Source organism: Capricornis sumatraensis, chromosome 13, assembly GCF_032405125.1.
Source record: "Capricornis sumatraensis isolate serow.1 chromosome 13, serow.2, whole genome shotgun sequence".
Lineage (NCBI taxonomy): Eukaryota > Metazoa > Chordata > Mammalia > Artiodactyla > Bovidae > Capricornis > Capricornis sumatraensis.
The window spans coordinates 90,948,838-90,968,413 of NC_091081.1; the positions used below are offsets into that span (position 1 = coordinate 90,948,838).

Sequence of the window (19,576 nt, forward strand, 5' to 3'; positions counted from 1 at the left end):
TACCCAGAAAAGAATGTTACATCTCAACTCTGTACAGTTGCCAAAATTGGAGGCTTTTTGATAGAGTGAATATATAATTTGTTATAATTTTATGGATAAATTTGTCAAGATTCTAACACTTTTGAAATAAAAAAAGAGGAAGAAACGTAGGAAGGTATAGGAAAATACATTAGAGGGTATTGTACCTTAAAAGAATCATGAAATATCTAACCATATTGTTGCTGATAGATTCTGTATCAAAAGGGGCATAATAGAGAAATAATGTTACTTCTAATGCTCTTGGTTAGAGCATTGGTTAGAGCATCGAGTAATAACTCTTTTGGGATCCTTGCTGACTTTAACGCTGCTAGCTTGCCTGCCATCCTGATTTAAAGAAGCATTTAGCCATGAGATAGACCCTGGAGAATGTCCAGCCAGAGAGTAGCCGTGGCCGCCTGTTGGCCATGCACTGTTTGCCAGCCTCTGATTAGCTCATTGAATCCTCATGGATAGTTCTGTGAGGACAGCACCTTTGTTAAACCTATCTTACACGTGAAGGAAGCAGGCACTGAAGATATTAAGACTCAAGTCACCGGAGTGAATGGGCCTGAGCGAGTGCGTCATGTGTGTCAGTAGCAGGACGCTGATGCGCAGAGGTTCTGATGCTCCAGGCTGTTGTCAGAGCGCATTTTACATGTCATCAGGGGCAGGGTGGCTTTAAATTATGAAGAGTAATCCTGCAGGTTGTCAGAGCGCGTTTTACATGCCATCAGAAGTAGGGTGGCTTTAAATTATGAAGAGTAATCCTGCAGTGGTGAGAGTGTTCTTTGCGGAAGCATGAAACCTGTGTGTCGGTTATTACAGACCATCTGATCTCAGCTCCTCATAGAGTGGGAACATGGCATCCGTTTCCATCATCCATCCCTTCACCTCCCAGTGGGGGCACCGCACTGCATTCAGAGCAGAAAGAAGCGAGTGCTTGGGCACAGTTTCTGCTCAGTAAAACAGTGCTGAACAGGTGGATGAAAGTGATGCAGTTTCTAATCCCAAGGAATCTGTGGTTTAATAGGAGGGATGAGGCAAGGCAGCGACGGGACAGTAAATGTGAGTTGAGCCCCTTAGGTCGGGGAGATGAGCCCTTGCTCACAGAGGATGGCAGGGTCCTGGAGAAGTGGCACCTCAGGGGAGCCTGACAGGCCAGTGCCTGGGAAGTGGCTTTTGGGAAGGGCTGAGGGAGGTCAGTTTCTGTCATGGAGATTGGGTTCCAGAGTGTCCACGAGGGGTGCACGGGAGGAGATGGAGGTCTTCACAGGGCCTCTTCAACTCAGGCTGAAGAGTCTGGTAGCCAGCCTGAGTGCAGTAATTGGGCCTCTGTTTCTAGGAAGACAGTGCCACTGGGGTGAAGGGTGGGTTGGAGAGCCTGGAGGGGGACGGCTGGAACCCTGGGCTGCCCATCTCCCTGTCGGGTGGACAGGATGTTCAGTGACAGCAGAGGTGAGTCAGAAGTCTGGTTGGTGGGTGGAAATTGGAGGAGGAACGCGGTAATAGAAAGTTCTGAGCCGAAAGCACAGAGGCCAGCTGACGTCCTGAGCTTGAGTGACGTTTTCTCTGCCTCTGAGCCCTAGAAGGCCTTGGGTTTCCTGCTGAAGGTCACGGCATTGTTTTCAAGGAGAAACCAGCTGCATCTGATTGTTGGGCAGGTCGCCAGAGCGCAGCACGTCCGGGCGGAGAGCTACCTGGTGTACAGCGTGATGAGCAGCGGCGAGGTGGAGTGCAGCAGCAGCCTGGAGGACGCCACGGACCAGGCCCTGCCCAGCCAGGCCTTTGTCTACCGCCCCGTGCGACAGCGCGTCTACTCCCTTCTGCTGGGGGGTGGCGGAGGTGAGTGCACCTGGAGCTGGGGCTGGAGCTGAGAACCGGCCAGATGGGACGAGCGCATGCTTTCAGGACTCAGGATTTGTTTCTCTGTGAAGTTGGAAATGGCAAACGCCGCTCAGGATTAGGGGCAAATGCACGGGGTGTCTGTTTACCTGATCAGCAGGCGGCTGACCAGAGCGCATTGAAAGGGAAGTGCGTTGTTTCTGTTGTAAAGTAGTTGTAGTTTTATTCCTTAGAAGGATTTAAGAAATTTAAAACTTTGGAAACTCTTTCCTCCTCCTGTAGAAGTTCATGCAGGGTGTGTCTGCTATTAGGAGACCGTTTCCGTGTGAGTATGGTGTATCTCCTTTCTGTTCTTTTACTTTTAAACTGTTCCTAATGGTTGGAGCGTTTCTCTTTTAAGCCGCATGTCGGTCTGGGCTATTTACGTTTGCTGTGCCGGCTGACGTGACTGGGTTTAAACTGTTCCTAATGGTTGGAGTGTTTCTCTTTTAAGCCGCGTGTCGGTCTGGGCTATTTACGTTCGCTGTGCCGGCTGACGTGGCTGGGTTTACTTCTTCATTGTGCTCTTTGCTCTGTCCTCTTTTCCCTGTTTTCCTCTTTTCTGACTTCTTTTGGAACAGTTGAATAATTATTAGTATTTTGCTTTATATTGGCTTACTATTGGACTTGAATTATTAGATTTATTTGTTTTTATGTGTTTGCTTATTTTCTTAGCAGTTGCTCTAGGGTTTCTAATGCATGTCTTTAACTTGTCAGAATTTGGCTTCAGTATTATACCATGTAAGGCGTGTTGTAAAAACCTTACAGCAGTGTGCTTCCATTCCCCCATCATTTTTCCTATTCAGTATATTTTAAAGATTTTATTTTGAAATAATTATATACTCAAGGGAGTTGCAAAAAATAGCATATAGGATTTCATGTACCCTTTATAAGATGACATTGTATATAATATAGTATCAAAGCCAGGAACTTGACATCAGTACAATACTGTGAAGCAGACTATAGCTGTGACTCACTTTTCAGCATTTTTTACACCCATTCGTGTGTGTGTGTGTGTGTAATTCTGTGCAGTATTATTCATTCAAGATATAGGCGTGGATGTGCAGGTGCCCACACGCAGATGCGGATGTGTCATCCGTGCAAAATACAGGTGTGTTGCACGGCCACAGCGGCTCTCCATCTGCTGCCTCTTCACACCCACCTTCTGTCCCTGTCCCCGGTCAACAGTGGTCTGTCCTCCAACTCAACCCTTCGGTCATTTTTGAGAAAGTCACATAAATGGAAACATAGTGGGTAGCCTTTTGAGATTATGCATATGGTTTAAGCATAAATACATGATTCTTATTTTTAAGCTGTTGGCAAACATTTTTGTGAAGGACCCGGTGATAAATATTTTAGGCTTTGAGGGCCCCACAGTCAGTAACAGCTAATGAACTCTGCAGAGGCGGGCATCCTGGATGCAAATCCAGGAGGCACGGTTGTGCCACTGAAGCGTTGCCTAGTTTTCCCATGTCACCAAGTCTGAATTGTATGCCATCGGTCTGTGTCACAGAATGTTCTTCTTTCAATAATTTTCTAATCATTTAAAGCAATATGAAAAGCATTATTAGCTTTCAGACTGAATAAAGGCAAGCCAGCCAGATTTGGCCTGGGAGCTGTGCTTTTGGTTGTTTTGGAAAGGAGTCAGTCGGTGAGTCGATGTCTGCCGTGTGTGCTGTTTCTGGTGCTCTTTATAGCAGAAATATAATTCTGCTGGGGGCAGAGTTCTAAATACTTCTGTCCGGCGCTTTGAGGGTGTTGTTCTGTCGTCTAGCTGCGTTTCTCCGGAGACGCCCGTGGTCCTTCTGACTGTTGGGTCCGCAGGTTGTGAGTGTTTCTCTGGCTGTCCTTTGGGTTTCCTGCTGACTGCTGGTTTTCATCCCCTGTTGAAGCTGAACTTTGGAGTCATTTCCTCCAGCTCTTGAGCTCCTTGGGTATGTGAGTTTCTGTTCCCTGTTGACTTTGAGAGCACCGTTTCGTGGAACACTGTCTTCTGTGTCTCTCTGTCCCTCTAGGCCCATATCACATGCCTGGCTCACACCTCACAGTGCCCCTCAGGCACCAAGGCTCGTTTGTTAAGCCTCTTCTCTCTGTGCTTCAACTTGGGTGCTCTTGTTGCTCTGATTTCATGTTTTCAGGGCCTTTCTTCTGTAGTGTCTAATCTGCTACTAGCCTATCCGGTGAAACTGTCATTTCAGATGTTGTGTTTTTAGCATTTTTGAAAAATCTTCCATTTCTTTCTTCCCTGTCTTCATGTTTTCCTTTAAATCCTTAAACTTGTTTGCAGTGCCTGTTTTCAAGTCCTTATCTACTAATTCCATCACCCCTGTCATTGCTGGGCCTGTCTGTTTATGGCCTTTTCTTCTTCCGGGGGATCCACGTGTTTCTGCTTACCCTCGTGTCCAGTATTGTACTGTGCTCTAGAAGGTTTTGGATCTGTGAAGGGTCTTGCCTTTTGTCCTGTAAGGGGTCATTTACCTGATCCTTGCAGGGTTTGCCTGAAGCCTTGTTAGGTGGTCTGGGGAACCTCAGGAGATGGAGGGGCCCTGTTCCTGAGGCCGGGGCCTCCTGGGCTGTCCCCGTGTGCCGGCGTCTGGCGCAGCCCCTGCACACGCTGGCCCTGTGTGGCCCCAGGGTCGCATGGCCCATGGCCGTCTGCCTGGCCTCGTTGAGCCTTGCCCTGGGCGTGACGCGCGCCAGCCCTCGGAACCTCAGGGCGTTCTTCTGCATGGCGCTGGCACTGGCTCTGCTCGCAGCCCTGCTGTCAGGGCAGCCTGTCCTCTCTGAGCCCTGCTTAGCTCTGCTTTGCTCTGCTCTCTTGCTCTTCTGGGCTCTCACAGCCTCAGCTGCCATCTGCACGGCGCCCTGGGTCCTTAGGCGCTTCTCGGGTCCTCAGTACGGGAAGGGTCGTGGCTGCAGCCCCGCAGTCCCCGTCTCGGCCACACCCACCCTCCTCTCCTGCTGTGGGTGCCGAGGGAGGTGAGTGCTGGTGTGGCGCTTGCACCTTTTTTGTGGCTTTTCTTTGCCCTTGGAGGGTTGTGTCCTGCATGTTGGTACATTTTTCTCCCATCCATATGTCTGTGGTGTTATTGGAGCTGCTCAGAAATGATGCTGGACCTCCTGGACTGATGTTTCGTTTCTTCACCCTTACTTCCGGTTTGTTTTTCCTGCATTTGGGGAACATTTCACCACTTCATTCTCAGCTTTTTGAGAGGGTTCCCTCTCTCCTTCCTGTCTCATTCCTCTCTCCTTTGAGACCTTGCTCATCTTACTGACGCTTCTCCTGGAAGTGGAATTCCTGCTGGAAGCCATGAACCTCGCTGGTGGGGGGCTGGCAGAAGTGGGTTCGCCCCCTTTATACTCAGGCGCTTTCTTTCACTTGCATTGCTTTAAGAATCGAATCCATGTTGACAGATACGAAATGCATTTTCCGACTCAAGCCATCCTTCTGATCAGTTCTCTTTATCCCTCAGGCCCTTAAACACTAACTCCCCCAGATTCCTCCCTTCTTCCCTCATCAAAACTGATTTCCCATCACTCACTGGGACCATCTTGCGTGTGGGAGAGGGGTGGTTGGGCGGGGAAGTAGGGGAGGAAGGAGGTGCCCCAGAGGGCCGCTGACCCAGTGTCTCCTCTTCCTTGCTGGGAAAGAAGTAGTTTCCTCTCTGAGGGCGTCTGTGCTCTTCCTTCTTCAGCAGATTTCAGCTTTTACTTGCCCTTGCGCATCGTCTGTGGCTGCCTCCCCACCGGGCTGAGCAGGGCCCGGTCGGGGCATTCTGCTGCCCCTGGCAGATGTCTCAGCGTGAATCACGGAGCGATATGTGTGTTTGAAATACTGCCTCTTCAGAAGTGCTTGCATTTGGCAAGGCACTCCTTGGAAAAGGCTTACTCTGATGGTTGGATTTCAGACACAGGGAGAGCGATGGCCCCTCAAGCACCACCACACAAGCAGCTGTCTCTAAGCCCTGTCTGATGGGCAGGCGGGAGCTACTTGTTCGGAATGAGGTTTAGGATCAAAGGTGCCTTTAGCTCCACAGTCTCTGACTCTCCGCACCAGAGCTCCTGCAGGTGTGCAGCTGTGGCCACTGGAGATCTGAGCCAAAGCACGGCACCAAATTGATGACTTCGTCCCTCAAAGTTCCTCATTATGGGCAAGACTTGGATTCCAGGCCTGTTGGCTGCTCCAGCCAGTCTGGAGGGTTGGCGGCGCCGCTTTAGGGAGTGCTCGGCCTCCGTCACTCCTCCCCGTGTGTGTGTGGCTGAGCATATGGCGTTTAGACAGCTCAGTGGCGTCATGGCCAAAACGGGAGAAGCCCTGCAGTCGCTCAGTCCTCAGCCGCCCTTGGCTTCACGCCTGCTCTTACCCCTGATTTTACACTGTCTGTTTCTCAGTCTCCCTAGTGATGACCTTAGATAAAGTCATCGAGAAGCGTGATGCGTCTTAAGAAATAAAAGAAACTCAAAAAGGAGCAAGAAGGCAGACTCTGTCTGCTTTCCCCCTCCCACCTCACTGGTTCGCAGCTCAGAATGGCCCACTCCTGTGGCCCTCTTTAACAGTTAATATTAACTGTCCTTTTTCCTTGTCACTTTCCCCTCATTTTCACTGCGCAGACATTCCAGGGATCCAGTGGGAGCTGCAGGAGGCTGATAGACCCGTGACGGACACCTTTGCAAAGCGCCTGCAGGGCAGCAGCTCTGAGTCCTAGAGGTTGACCTAAAAAGTAATCCTTTCTTCCAAAATATATATACAAAAAAGAAAGTTTGGGGGAATTTTCTATTTTTTAAGGACTAAAGCCATGCATAATTATAGATTAATCCAGCAATATAAAAAATGTAGGGTCATAAAGACAAATATAAACTTTTTAAAGCCTGGAGAGTTGTTATCAAAGTTGAAATCCCTGTGATTGAGAGGTTATAGATGACATTGCTTCTGCTCATTCTGTTCCCTTCCCGGTGCTCACAGACCTGCCAGATCGTGTGAGAGGAGTGGGCACTTTTGAGAGTTTGTGTGTTGGAATAATCAAGAGTTTTTAATGGGAGAAAGGTTGGACATGTAGACAGACCCACATTTTTGCTCCCAGGGGAACATTTCTTAGTTATACACAGAAGCTTTTATAAATGGTGTGATGTGTCTGTCCTTTGGAAATAGCAGAACAACTTTGGTTGTTATTTTTTTGTTTTCCATATAAAATGTTATAGTGTGAATAGAGTAAAACTAGCAAAGAACTTTCACTTCAGTTTTACTTTGCTCTTTGAACTTGGAAACCAGCAAATCGAAAGCTCAAATGAGGAAATCAAGCTTTCCTTTTAGGAATTATCAAACTCAATCTCCTCTTCTCTTTTTCTTCGTTATGAGGGCATTTAAGAAGATTATTTTATTTTAATTCAGACAAACTAGATTATTGCAAACATTTCTGCTGTTTCAAAATACATACCAGATTAAATCTGTGAAAATATGTGGTACCTCAGAGAAAACTCAGCAGTGGCTACAGGACTAGCAAAGGTCAATTTCCATTTCATTTCCAAAGAAGGGCATTGCCAAGGGATGTTCCAGCCATGGTACAGTTGCAGTCATTTCACATGCTAGCAAGTAGCATGCTCAGAATCCTTCAAGTTAGGCTTCAGCAGTACATGAACCAAAAACTTCCAGATGTACAAGCTGGGTTTAGAAAAGGCAGAGGAACCAGAGATCAAATTGTGAATATTTGTTGGGTCATGGAGAAAGCAAGGAAGGACTGGAAAAACATCTGCTTCTGCCTCACTGTCTTTTCACATTGCTCATAGGATCCTCAAGGCAAGAGTGCTGAAGTGGTTTGCCATTCCCTTCTCCCATGGACTCTGGGAGATAGTGAAGGACAGGGAAGCCTGGCATGCTGTAGTCCGTGAGGTCATAAAAGTCAGAAGCGATTGAGTGACTGAAAAACAGCAACTGCTTCTTTGACTACACTGAAGCCCTTGACTGTATAGATCACTACAAACTGGAAAATCCATCGTTAAAGAGAAGCGAATGCCAGACCACCTGACCTGCCTCCTGAGAAACCTGTGTGCAGGTCAAGAAGCCTCAGTTAGAACCGGACATGGACCAACTGACTGGTCAGAATGGGGAAAGGGGAGCACAGTGACAAGGCTGCATACTGTCACCCTGCTCATTGAACTTCTCTGCAGAACACTTCATGCTCAATATCGGGCTGGCTGAATCATAAGCTGGAATCAAGGTGCTGGAAGAAATGGCAGCCGCCTCAGACATGTAGAGAAAGCCACTCTAGCGGCCGAAAGCGAAGAGGAACTAAAGGGCCTCTTGATGAGGGTGAAAGAGGAGAGTGAAAAAGCTAGCTTGAAACTCTACATTCAGAAAACTAAGATCATGGCATCTGGTCCCATCCCTTCATGGCAAATAGAAGGGGGATAAGTGGAAGCAGTGACAGATTTTCTTTTTGGGGCTCCCCACTAAAATGACTGCAGCCATGAAATTGAAAGATGCTTGCTCCTTGGAAAGAAAGGTATGACCAACCCAGACACCATATTAAAAAGCAGAGACATCACTTTGCTGGCAAAGGTCCATACAGTCAAAGCTGTGGTTTCTCTACCAGTCATGTACAGATGTGAGGGTTGGACCATAAAGAAGGATGAATGCCAAAGAATTGATGCTTTTGAATTGTGGTGCTGAAGAAGACTCTTGCGAGTCCCCTGGACTGCAAGATCAAACCAGTCAGTCCTAAAGGAGATCAACTTTGAAGATTCATTGGAAAGATTGATGCAAAAGCTGAAGCTCCAGTACTTTGGCCACTTGATCTGAAGAGCCAACTCATTGAACCCTGATGCTGGGAAAGTTTGAAGGCAGAAGGAGAAGGCGCCAGCAGAGGATGAGATGGTTAGATAGCATCACTGACTCAATGGAAATGAACTTGAGCAAACTCCTGGAGATAGTGAAGGACAGAGGCGTGTGGGGTGCTGCAGTCCAAGGGGCTGCAAGAGGCAGACTTGACCTAGTGACTGAACGACAACCTCCAAAGAATGGGCTGATTTTCCAGCAAAATGTGTTTATTTTAAGAAGATTTCAGGTAACACTTTGCATCTAGCTGTGGCTTTTGGAAGAAGCAGGGAACTGTAACTGTGTCTATGGTAGGGGTAATCTGAATTAACAGAGAAAATGCTTCCAAATGAATGTCTCGGTTTGGACAGAGACCTCATTCAGACTAAAGACTTACTCTTTGCGTGTTGATAGGCTGTTCTGTCCTCTCTGCACTGCCCTTTGCCCTCTGCTGGCAGAAGGAGGAGGCAGGCGCGCTGAGTGTCCCTGTCACCTGCCTGCTTACCAGGGGAGCGGCAGGGCGTGGAAGAGCCTGCAGACACCTGGCTTCCGCTTCGGAGAAGACGCGCATCGTGTCTCTGTTCCTGTGTCCTTCCCCATAGTTGCTGATAAAATTTTGTTTAGGGAGTGAAAATTAAGATTAGCAGTTCCAATTGAACTTTCATCTTCTGGCTAGCTAATTTTATTTGAAAGGTAAGAGTTCCCTCTTCAAGGCTCTGTAAGTAAGTAGCTGTAAGTGCTACAGTTTATGTGGCAAAGTTCACTCTTGTTCTGGTCAGTTAAACTCATCAGGTGTTCAGTTAATCATTTTAAAAAGCAAAAGCTTTTCTTAGTTTGTTAGTTAAGAAATACTTTGGAATTAATATGCACATAACCCCCAGTTCAGTTCAGTCGGTCAGTCGTATTTGACTCTTTGCGACCCCGTGGACTGCAGCACGCCAGGCCTCCCTGGCCATCACCATCTCCTGGAGCTTTCTCAAACTCATGTCCATCAAGTTGGTGATGCCATCCAACCATCTCATCCTCTGTCATCCCCTTCTCCTCCTGCCTCCAGTCTTTCCCAGCATCAAGATCTTTTCTAATGAGTCAGCTCTTCTCATCAGAGTATTGAAGCTTCAGCTTCAGCATCAGTCCTTCCAATGAATATTCAGGACTGATGTCCTTAGGATGGACTGGTTGGATCTCCTTGCAGTCCAAGGGACTCTCAAGAGTCTTTCAACACCACAGTTCAAAGCATCAATTCTTCCATACTCACCTTCCTTTATGGTTCAACTCTCACACCCATGCATGACTACTGGAAAAACCATAGCTTTGACTAGACAGACCTTTGTTGGCAAAGTAATGTCTCTGCTTTTTAATATGCTGTCTAGGTTGGTCATAACTTTCCTCAAAGGAGCAAGTGTCTTTTAATTTCATGGCTGCAGTTACCATCTGCAGTGATTTTGGAGCCCAGGAAAATAAGACCCTCTGTTGTCCACGTTACGGAGAAAAGAGGGAATTTGGCGTCAGTCCTGGTCTGCATAATGAGGAAAGAGGGGGTTGGGTTGATGTGCTGGTCTAAATTTTGAGAGACGAGCTCCTGGTGTTGGTGCTGGTCTCAAGCCTGTTTTCCCTTAGGCCTGCTGCTCCTGTTGGACTCACCTCCATGGGCAGTGCCATCCTCCTGAATTGTAGCTGGGCAGATACTGCTGAGGTGCCTTGCCTAACTCAGTGGAACTATGAGCCATGCCGTGTAGGGCCACCCAGATGGACAGGCCATGGTGGAGAGCTCTGACTAAATGTGGTCCACCAGAGACGGGGATGGCACACCACTTCAGTATCTAAACCTGGTCCACCGGAGACGGGGATGGCACACCACTAAAGTATTCTTGCCCTGAGAACCCCATGAAAAGGCAAAAAGATCTGACACTGAAAGATGAACTCCTCTGGTCAGTAGGTGCCCAAAATGCAACTGGGGAAGAGTGGAGAAATAGATCCAGAAAGAGTGAGGAGCCTGAGCCAAAGCAGAAACAGCACCCAGTTGTGGCTGTGACTGGTGATGGAAGCACCAGCTCCAAAGCTGCAGAGAGCAATACTTCATAGGAACCTGGTGTTAGCTCTGTAAATCAAGGCAAGTTGGAAGTGGTCAGACAGGAGATGGCCAGAGTGAGCATCATCATTTTAGGAAGTGGTGAACTAAAATGGACCAGAATGGACGAATTTCATTCAGATGACTGTTATATCTACTACTGTGGGCAAGAATCCCTTAGAAGAAACGGAGTAGCCCTCATAGTCAACAAGAGTCCCAAACACAGTACTTAGGGGCAGTCTCAAAAACGACAGAATGATCTCCGGTCATTTCCAAGGCAAATCATTTAATATCACAGTAATCCAAGTCTATGCCCCAACCACTAATGTCAAAGAAGCCGAAGTTGAATGGTTCTGTGAAGACCTACAAAACCTTCTAGAACTAATACCAAAAAAAAGATGTCCTTTTCATCATAGGGGACTGGAATGCAAAAGTAGGAACTCAAGAGATACCTAGAGTAATAGGCAAGTTTGGCCTTGGAGTACGAAATGAAGCAGGGAAAAGGCTGACAGAGTTTTGCCGAGAGAACGCTCTGGTCAGAGCAAACCCCCTCTCCCAGCAACACAAGATACAGCTCTGCACCTGGGTGCCACCAGATGGTCAACACCAAAGTCTGATTCTTTATATTCTTTGTAGCCGAAGATGGAGAAGCTCTATACAGTCAGCAAAAACAAGAACAGGAGTTGACTGTGGCTCAGATCATGAGCTCCTTATTGCAAAATTCAGGCTTTAATTGAAGAAAGTAGGGAAAACCTCTAGACCATTCAGGTATGACCTAAATCAAATCCCTTATGATTATACGGAGGAAGTAGCAAATAGATTCAAGGGATTAGGTCTGATAGACGGAGTGTCTGAAGAACTGTGGACAGAGGTTTGTAACATTGTACAGGAGATGGTGATCAAAACCATTCCCAAGAAGAAGAAAAAATGCCAAAAGGCAAAATGGTTGTCTGTGGAGGCCTTACGGATAGCCAAGAAAAGAAGAGAAGTGACAGGCAAAGGAGAAAAAGGAAAGATATATCCATTTGAATGCTGAGTTCCAGAGAATAGCAAGGAGAGATAAGAAAGCCTTCCTAAGTGGTCAATGCAAAGAAATAGAGAATAACAATAGAATGGGAAAGACTAGAGTTCTCATCAGAAAATTAGAGATACCAAGGGAACACTTCATGCAAAGATGGGCACCATAAAGGACAGAAATGGTATGGACCTAACAGAAGCAGAAGAGAGTAAGAGGAGGCAAGAATACACAGAAGAACTGCACAAAAACAGATCTTCACGACCCAGATAACCGTGATGGTGTGATCACTCACCTAGAGCCAGACATCCTGGAGTGTGAAGTCAAGTGGGCCTAAGGAAACATCACAACAAACAAAGATAGTGGAGGTGATGGCATTCCAACTGAACTATTTCAAATCCTAAAAGAGGATGCTGTGAAAGGGCTGCACTCAATATGCCAGCAAATTTGGAAAACTCAGCAGTGGCCACAGGACTGGGAAAGGTCATTTTTCATTCTTATCCCAAAGAAAGGCCATGCCAAAGAATGTTCAAACTGCCGCACAGTTGCACTCATTTCACATGTTAGCAAAGTAATGCTCAAAATTCTCCAAACGAGGCTTCAATATTACGTTAACCGAGAACTTCCAGATGTTCAAGCTGGATTTAGAAATGACAGAGGAACCAGAGATCAAATTGCCAGCATCCATTGGACCATAGAAAAAGCAAGAGAATTCCAGAAAAACATGTATCTCTCCTTCATTGACTAGGTTAAAACCTTTAGTTGTTTGGATCACAGCAACCTGTGCAAAATTCTTAGATAGATGGGAATACCATACCACCTTACCTGCCCCCTGAGAAATCTGTATGCAGGTCAAGAAGCAACTGTTAGAACTGGGCATGGAACAAAGGACTGATTCAAAATTGGAAAAGGAGTATGTCATGGTTGTATATTGTCACCTTGCTTATGTAATGTATATGCAGAGTACATCATGAGAAATGCTGGACTGGATGAAGTACAAGCTGAAATTAAATTGCTGGGAGAAATATCAACAACCTCAGATATACAGATGACACCACCCTTGTCACAGAAAGTGAAGAGGAACTAAAGAGCCTCTTGGTGAAAGTGAAAGAGGAGAGTGAAAAAGTTGGCTTAAAACTCAGCATTCAGAAAATGAATATCGTGCCATCCAGTCCCATCACTTCCTCGCAAATAGATGGGGGAACAATGGAAACAGTGACAGACTTTATTTTCTTTTGCCCCCAAATCACTGCAGATGCTGACTACAGCCATGAAATTAAAAATGCTTTCTCCTTGGAAGAAAAGCTATGACCAACCTAGACAGCATAAGAAAAAGCAGAGACATTACTTAGCTGACAAAGGTCTGTCTAGTCAAAGCTATGGTTTTTCTAGTAGTTATGTATTGATGTGAGAGTTGGACCATAAAGGAAGCTGAGTGCTAAAGAATTGATGCTTTTGAACTGTGGTGTTGGAAAAGATTCTTGAGGGTTCTTTGGACTGCAAGGAGATCAAACCAGTTAATCCTAAAGGAAATCAGTCCTGAATATTCATTGGGAGGACTGATGCTAAAGCTGAAGCTCCAATACTTTGGCCACCTGATGCAAAGAACTGACTCATTGGAAAAGACCCTGATGCTGGGAAAGATTGAAGACAGGAGGAGAAGGGAGTGACAGAGGATGAGATGGTTGGATGGCATCACCGACTCGATGGACATGACTTTGAGCAACCTTCTGGAGTTGGTGATGGACAGGGAGGCCTAGGGTGCTGTAGTCCATGAGGTCTCAAGGAGTCGGACACGACTGAGCGACTGAACTGAGATGATGCTGTGTGTCTCTTGGAATATTGGTCCAAAGACTGCCTCCCTCGGTCCTCACGGGAGCTGGGAGGACTGCCAGGTGTTTAGATGTGGGCCCCAGCACCCACCGTGAGCCTCTCTGTCTGTCTTTTGTGTGTCACTGAGGGTTAAAGCTCTGAGACATTGCCTCTGAACCTCTGTGCTGTGAACAGTCTTAGATAAAAGGTGGTCATTTCCACGCAGTGTCAGATGTGGTTTTGTGACTGTTTTAGCGATTCCCAAGGAGTTACTTGGCAGGCCAGGCCCCTTGATAGCAGTGGCTGGGTGGGAGTGCAGAACCTAGTAACGTCTGTCTCTTGGCATGAGCAGGGCAGCATTCACTCAGTTGGCTACTTTTGAATGTAATGAAAATCTTGGCCAAGAGGATTACATAGAAATTGGGTTGTTTTATCTTTAACAACATTAAGAATACTCAGATCTTCTTTTAAAAATTTTTTTCTGTGTGTATGAAATTTAGGCTAAGATGAACTTGCTCCTAAAGCTGCAGTTAAGGAGCATTTGCTCTGGGCCTTGTGTTTTATGGAGAATGGTTTTTGCTCTCGGGAGCTCAGTTTTCCGGGACTCCAGCCAGAGTGCTAGCTGAGTGAGGCGCAGTGGTTGGGGAGCGTGGGAGGCTCAGCTGAGAGGGAGGGAAGGGGGGCTTGCCAAGTGTGGGCGCAGGAGGTGGTGTCTGCGGCGCGCTGGGGGAGTGGTGGAGGGGAGTGGGGGCAGAGCAGGGCGTGGCCCGAGCACAGAGGTGAGGAAGGGCGAGGTGAGCTGCGGCTGAGTGGGGCACGGCGGCTGACGGAGCCGCCTGAGCTTCCGCAGCAGTCAGTGACCCAGCCACAGACAGGAGTGCCTTTATTCTGGATCATTCCCGCCAGCTTTCTGATTTGTCTGACATAACCCTAGTCTTAATAGTTGCGTAAAGTCATGAACTTAAGAGCAGAAAGGACTGCCATATTCCTGCTCCCTAAATGCTCTCTGGAATGGCGTGAGGGTGGCGGGGAAGGAAAGCAGGGTGCTGTAGGAGCCGTCTCAGGGGAGACTGAGAGGCCGCCTCTGCCCCCAGTGACCACTTGTCCAGGTTGTCCTGCCACCCCCCACCCAAGGCTATCATGCTGCTGGGAGCGGATGGATGACCATCTGATCAGAGGGTAGGAGACCCACTGCTGGGCGCCCGAGGCCCCGTGGTGACCTTGGATGTGAGAACTCACCGGCGGGCCGTCGGTCCTGCCGAGGTGGCTCTCGTGCAGTGTTGGTGATGGGTTGGTACGCACGTCCACTGACGCAGCTGTCTTTACTCAGGTGGTTCCAGCACCGGCCCTGCTGTCAAGGAGTGGTTTGTATACTCCGGGAACCCACTGAGGCAGCCAGACCTCGTCAGGCCTCTGCAGATGAACCTTCCAGGTACAGACAGCCTTGATTCCACATGATGCAGCAGTGATCCCTGTGGAAGCATACTTTCCCGGCTCTGCACACACACCGCTTTCCATTCCTGCCGTGGCTCCGGGAGCGGCGCCTCGTGAAGCTCTAGTTACAGCAGAGGAGAGGGCGGCATACAGGCCTCCCCAGGCCAGTCTTCTGAGCCGCCCTGCCTCACTCCCCCGCCTGCTGCCCAGGGTCCACGCCAGGGGGAGCAGGAATCCAGGGCCACTGGAGTAAGCAGCTCGAGTTAGCACAGTTGCATTCTTGCTGCTCTGTTTGGGGCGATTCTTGTCTTGCTTCCACGATTGAAAGTGGGCTTGATGAACTAGGAAGAGGAGGTGAAGGAAAGTGTTCAACTGTAAAGATAAGTTTTTTTAAGGGGCATATCTTAAAACACATAGTGGGAGGGGAGGAGAAAACAGGGTTCTCCTAACATTAGTTGAAGTAAAGTCTCCCTATGGGCTCTTAGTGTTTGAAGAGGGCCAAGCACGTCCGACTGTAGGAGACAGGGCTCCACATACAGACGCTCAAGAGAGGAGAGTTTCGGGCTTATCTGAGTGGGCTTTCTCACTGGTCCACAGACAGATACTTCTCCACAGTCCTAAGATTCCACTCTCACCTGCTTCAGATTCTCTCAAGGCACTGTTGTGCTCTGTCACTCAAGCCTGTAGTTTGCCAGATAAGAAGCACTGTGAGGCACATTCCTTCTAAGTGGGATTGCACGAGGAGAGAGGCTGAGGGAACGTTTCCTAATTCTTTCAGTTGGTAAGTGATAGACTCAAACCTTAATATTAGTATTTTAGTATTTCAGACCTAAAGGTACTTATCACAAAAACAATTTAAGAATGAATTGAGACCTTTTACAGCAAGAAGTACTTTTAAAGAATACCCAAAATCATTTCCCAGAAGTGTTTTTATATATATATATATATGTAATTTTCATTTTATAGTATCATTCCAGAAATAATGTAGAAAGGGAATATTTGGCCTTTCATTTATTATATTATGAGTTAATTTTAGAGGCCACTCAGTATAAGGCTTTAATAAACTCTGAAGTTCACTCAGTTGTTGGAGAGACTGCTTCTGAGGCTTGTGGGCACGTGCTCCTTGGCACTGCTGAGCCGCAGGTGTGTGCGTGTTGCACATTGGGACTGCACACGGGGCCTGTGCTTCCAGCAGGAGCGGGAGCCCCGCCCACCCGCAGAGGGCTGGCGAGCATCTGCCATCACGAGGACCCTGGAGGTGGGGCCTTGAACTTGTGTTGCGGGTGATTCAGATGAATGACTGTTCACATTTATGTTATAAACAATACAAAATGATAGGCTTTTTATATATAAATCTTCCCTCTATCCATGAATAAAAACGCCGGATGGTTTTTATTTTGGACTCATTTGGAAGCTGGACCATCCAGGTGCCTATCTCGTGGTTTTCCAGCACCCTGATGACGTGTATGTTAAGAGCAGTGGACTCGTGCAGCTTGGTCCTTGCCTTCCGCAGGCACTTGGAAGGGTGTGCCTTGAAGTTTGGCTTCCTTTCCCCCAGCCTGTCCCTCACAGGGTCCCTGCGTCTGTGCGTCATCCTCAGCCGCCTCCCTTACTGACATGCTGCACTTTGCGCTGCAAGTTTTGGACCACACAGCAGGCAAGCATCTGACATAGCTTTTTATCTCCCAAACTGGATATTCTTCTTTAGGCAACATTTGGTGATTTTTTCTGTCTTTGCCGAGCCTCTTTTTGGTCATTTTAAGCATATCCTTATTTTATAAACCTCAGAAAGCTGATTCACACATCTAATTGGTAGTTTCTCCATCTGGAACAATTTTTAAAGCATTCAAGAATCCTAGAGTAAGCTTAGTATTTCTTGGCTGTTTAAAGATGTGACTCACTAGCACCTTGCAGACCCTCTTAGACGATTGTTTTATAAAATGAAACAAGTTGTCATTCACAGAAATTACCTCCTTCCCTGTCCCTCCGGGCAGCACTCTTCGGGCTTGCTCATTTCTGAGAAGCTCTTGAGACTTTCCTGTCCATGAATTCACACAGAAGCCTTTGCCAAGTAAGGACATAACTTGACTTTTGAAGCTGATATGTTTCAGGAGCCATGCAATTGGGACCTATAGACGAAATCTCAGCTGCCCATGGAACTCTGGGTGAAGTGTGGGGGCCACCCTTGATCCTTTCTGGCAGGGTCATGTGATTTTCTCAGTGAAATGTTTTCATGTTGCTGTTTTTGACTATTTAAAAATGTGAAAATCATTCATTCATAATTTCTGCATATAAAACCCAGGGAAATGTATCTTACACAATTTTGGCAGCTGTTTCTTTTGCACAGTGTACTTTGAAAAGCACTAGTCCAGGAAAATAAGAGAGCCAACTACCAGAGCAGACCAGTGGTGTTTTCACCAGGCACCCCTCACAGCCGCATCTGTCTCACCCCCTCGGACAGCACAGCTGAGCACAGGAGGAGAAAGCCCCCCCTTTCCCACACAGTATAGCCGTTTAAAGAAAGAGGAATGTTTCCAATGAGATACATGCATGCTGACCTTTTAGGGTTTCTGCTTGTTGGAATCAGGAAGTTCTGTTAATGTGTACTTCCCAGTCGCTTTAAGTGTAAAAGCCCAAGGAAGGCAGCAAGGAAAGAGGTCAGTGCCCTTTCTCTCTTTACTTTGTTTCTGAGAAGCATCTTATAACTTGCTAGTACGAAGAGTAATGGTAAATGGACTTTTTTTTTTTTTTTAAACTAGGGGGAACGCCTAGTTTGAGACAACTGTGGCTGAGCCAAGAGCCAGGAATCCAGGCCCAGCGCTTGGACACACTGCTGGCCTGCTTCGACCTTTCATCCTCACGAGAAGAGCTGCAGGCGGTTGAGCGCCCCTTCCAGGCGCTGTGCTGCCTCCTGGCCTACCTGTTCGTGCAGGTAACCTCGCTCCTGGCCGTGGCTGCTGCCCTCACCCCTCGCTTCTGGCCCTTGGCTTTCGGGGGGTATGGTGGACTGGGGTGTCCCATCTCTGCCCAGTGTCTGTTTCATAAAAAGCGAGGTCTCTGTGTGGCTGTACATTTGAGGAGCCCTGTCGGCTGCCGGCATAGAAGTGGGCTCTGCACCTCCCTGTGATAGAAGCTTGAGGTGTCTGACAGGTCCAGGCCACGGTGCACTTTGCTCACGATGGCCCAGCTTTGTAGAGCGTGGGCTGTCCTGTGTCCCCGTTTGGATGGTAGTTACCACAAACATGGGGTAGTTAGACCACCCTTAGTGAGTTTCAATTTTACTGCCTCCTCACTGGTTTCACATGCACCAGGCCGAACTTTTGTTTTGAGTAGAACTTTCCTTTATTTGCACCAGACTCAGCAAAGGATAAATCAGTAAATGATCGCAGGATTATCTAATGTTTAAATGAGAAGTGCATTTCTCTTGCTACTTTTACTAACTGTGCGTGCATGTATTATCAGTCAGTGCCCTCTTTCCTGGGTTTGTGAGTCTGCAGGCGGCCGAGGTGGACACTGGGGGTGGGGAGCTGGTCGATGGCCAGCAGCTGAGTTTCCTCCTCCAGGAGAATAGGCGGCTTTCTTCTCAGGACTGTGTGTGAATACATGGATACTGATATTTGGATATGGACATACCCTTGGACAGCCTTGTGTTAGCACTCTCAGAACTACATTCTGCACTTCTTTTTCCAGCAGGAGAGAGAGGCCCTCGAGCCCATTCGCAGCCACTTGGCACAGCTCTGCCCTCTTGTCAGCGGTGCAAGTGCCCGTTGGTGACGAAAATCCACTTCCAGAAGGAAAATGCCCCAGATCACAGAAAAGCTACTTTACGTCTCACGCATTTATATAAGCCTGAGGCTAGACAAGTATCAGAAGGAAAATTTCCACTTTTATCTTCCTACTACTAGTAATTACCTTTTAAATGAAGTCTTTTTAGTATAAGTCAGCATGAGATAGACTCATTGTTGGTTGACTTTAAAGGATACATTCAAATTGGAACTTTTAAAATAGAAAACAAATCAATGCGTCAGTGTTATCCCTTAGATTAAAGGTACTGTAGTGTGTTGTTATCCATAAGGATAACTATTCTCTGTTTAGATTAATAACTGTAATCTGTTTAGATTAATAAGGCTAAATAGTATACTTTTGTATGCTGCTGCTAAGTCGCTTCAGTCATGTCCGACTCTGTGCGACCCCACAGATGGCAGCCCACCCGGCTTCCCCGTCCCTGGGATTCTCCAGGCAAGAACCGTGGAGTGGGTTGCCGTTTCCTCCTAGTTAAGCTTAAATTAGGTGCCACACAGGATGAATGCATACTGTTGAGTGCACAGAGCATACAAAGAAACAAAGCCCTTATTTGCTGACTGTTGGATCCTAACTCGGTTAGCTCATGTTTCACTTGGAGTCCAGCCTCCAAGTTAGCGTTATTAGAGGCTTATTTGAGAAGCTTTTCTGAAAGGGTAATTTTGCATCATAGAAAGTTTGCATATTCTTTATAATCGTGGTAGAGCAAATGCTTTATCATAATAATCTCCACTGC

At 47.2% G+C, this 19,576-nt stretch overlaps 1 protein-coding gene across 2 annotated transcripts in view; it reads left to right on the forward strand.

Annotated features, from left to right (window-relative positions):
• FAM120B (family with sequence similarity 120 member B) overlaps positions 1–19,576 on the forward strand; it is a 64,831-nt gene that overhangs the window by 22,245 nt on the left and 23,010 nt on the right. For both annotated transcript variants that reach the window (XM_068985177.1, XM_068985178.1), the window contains exons 3-5: positions 1,680–1,860; positions 14,936–15,037; positions 17,799–17,971. In XM_068985177.1, coding sequence (XP_068841278.1) covers positions 1,680–1,860; positions 14,936–15,037; positions 17,799–17,971 — 456 coding nt within the window. The remainder of the gene's footprint in view (positions 1–1,679; positions 1,861–14,935; positions 15,038–17,798; positions 17,972–19,576) is intronic.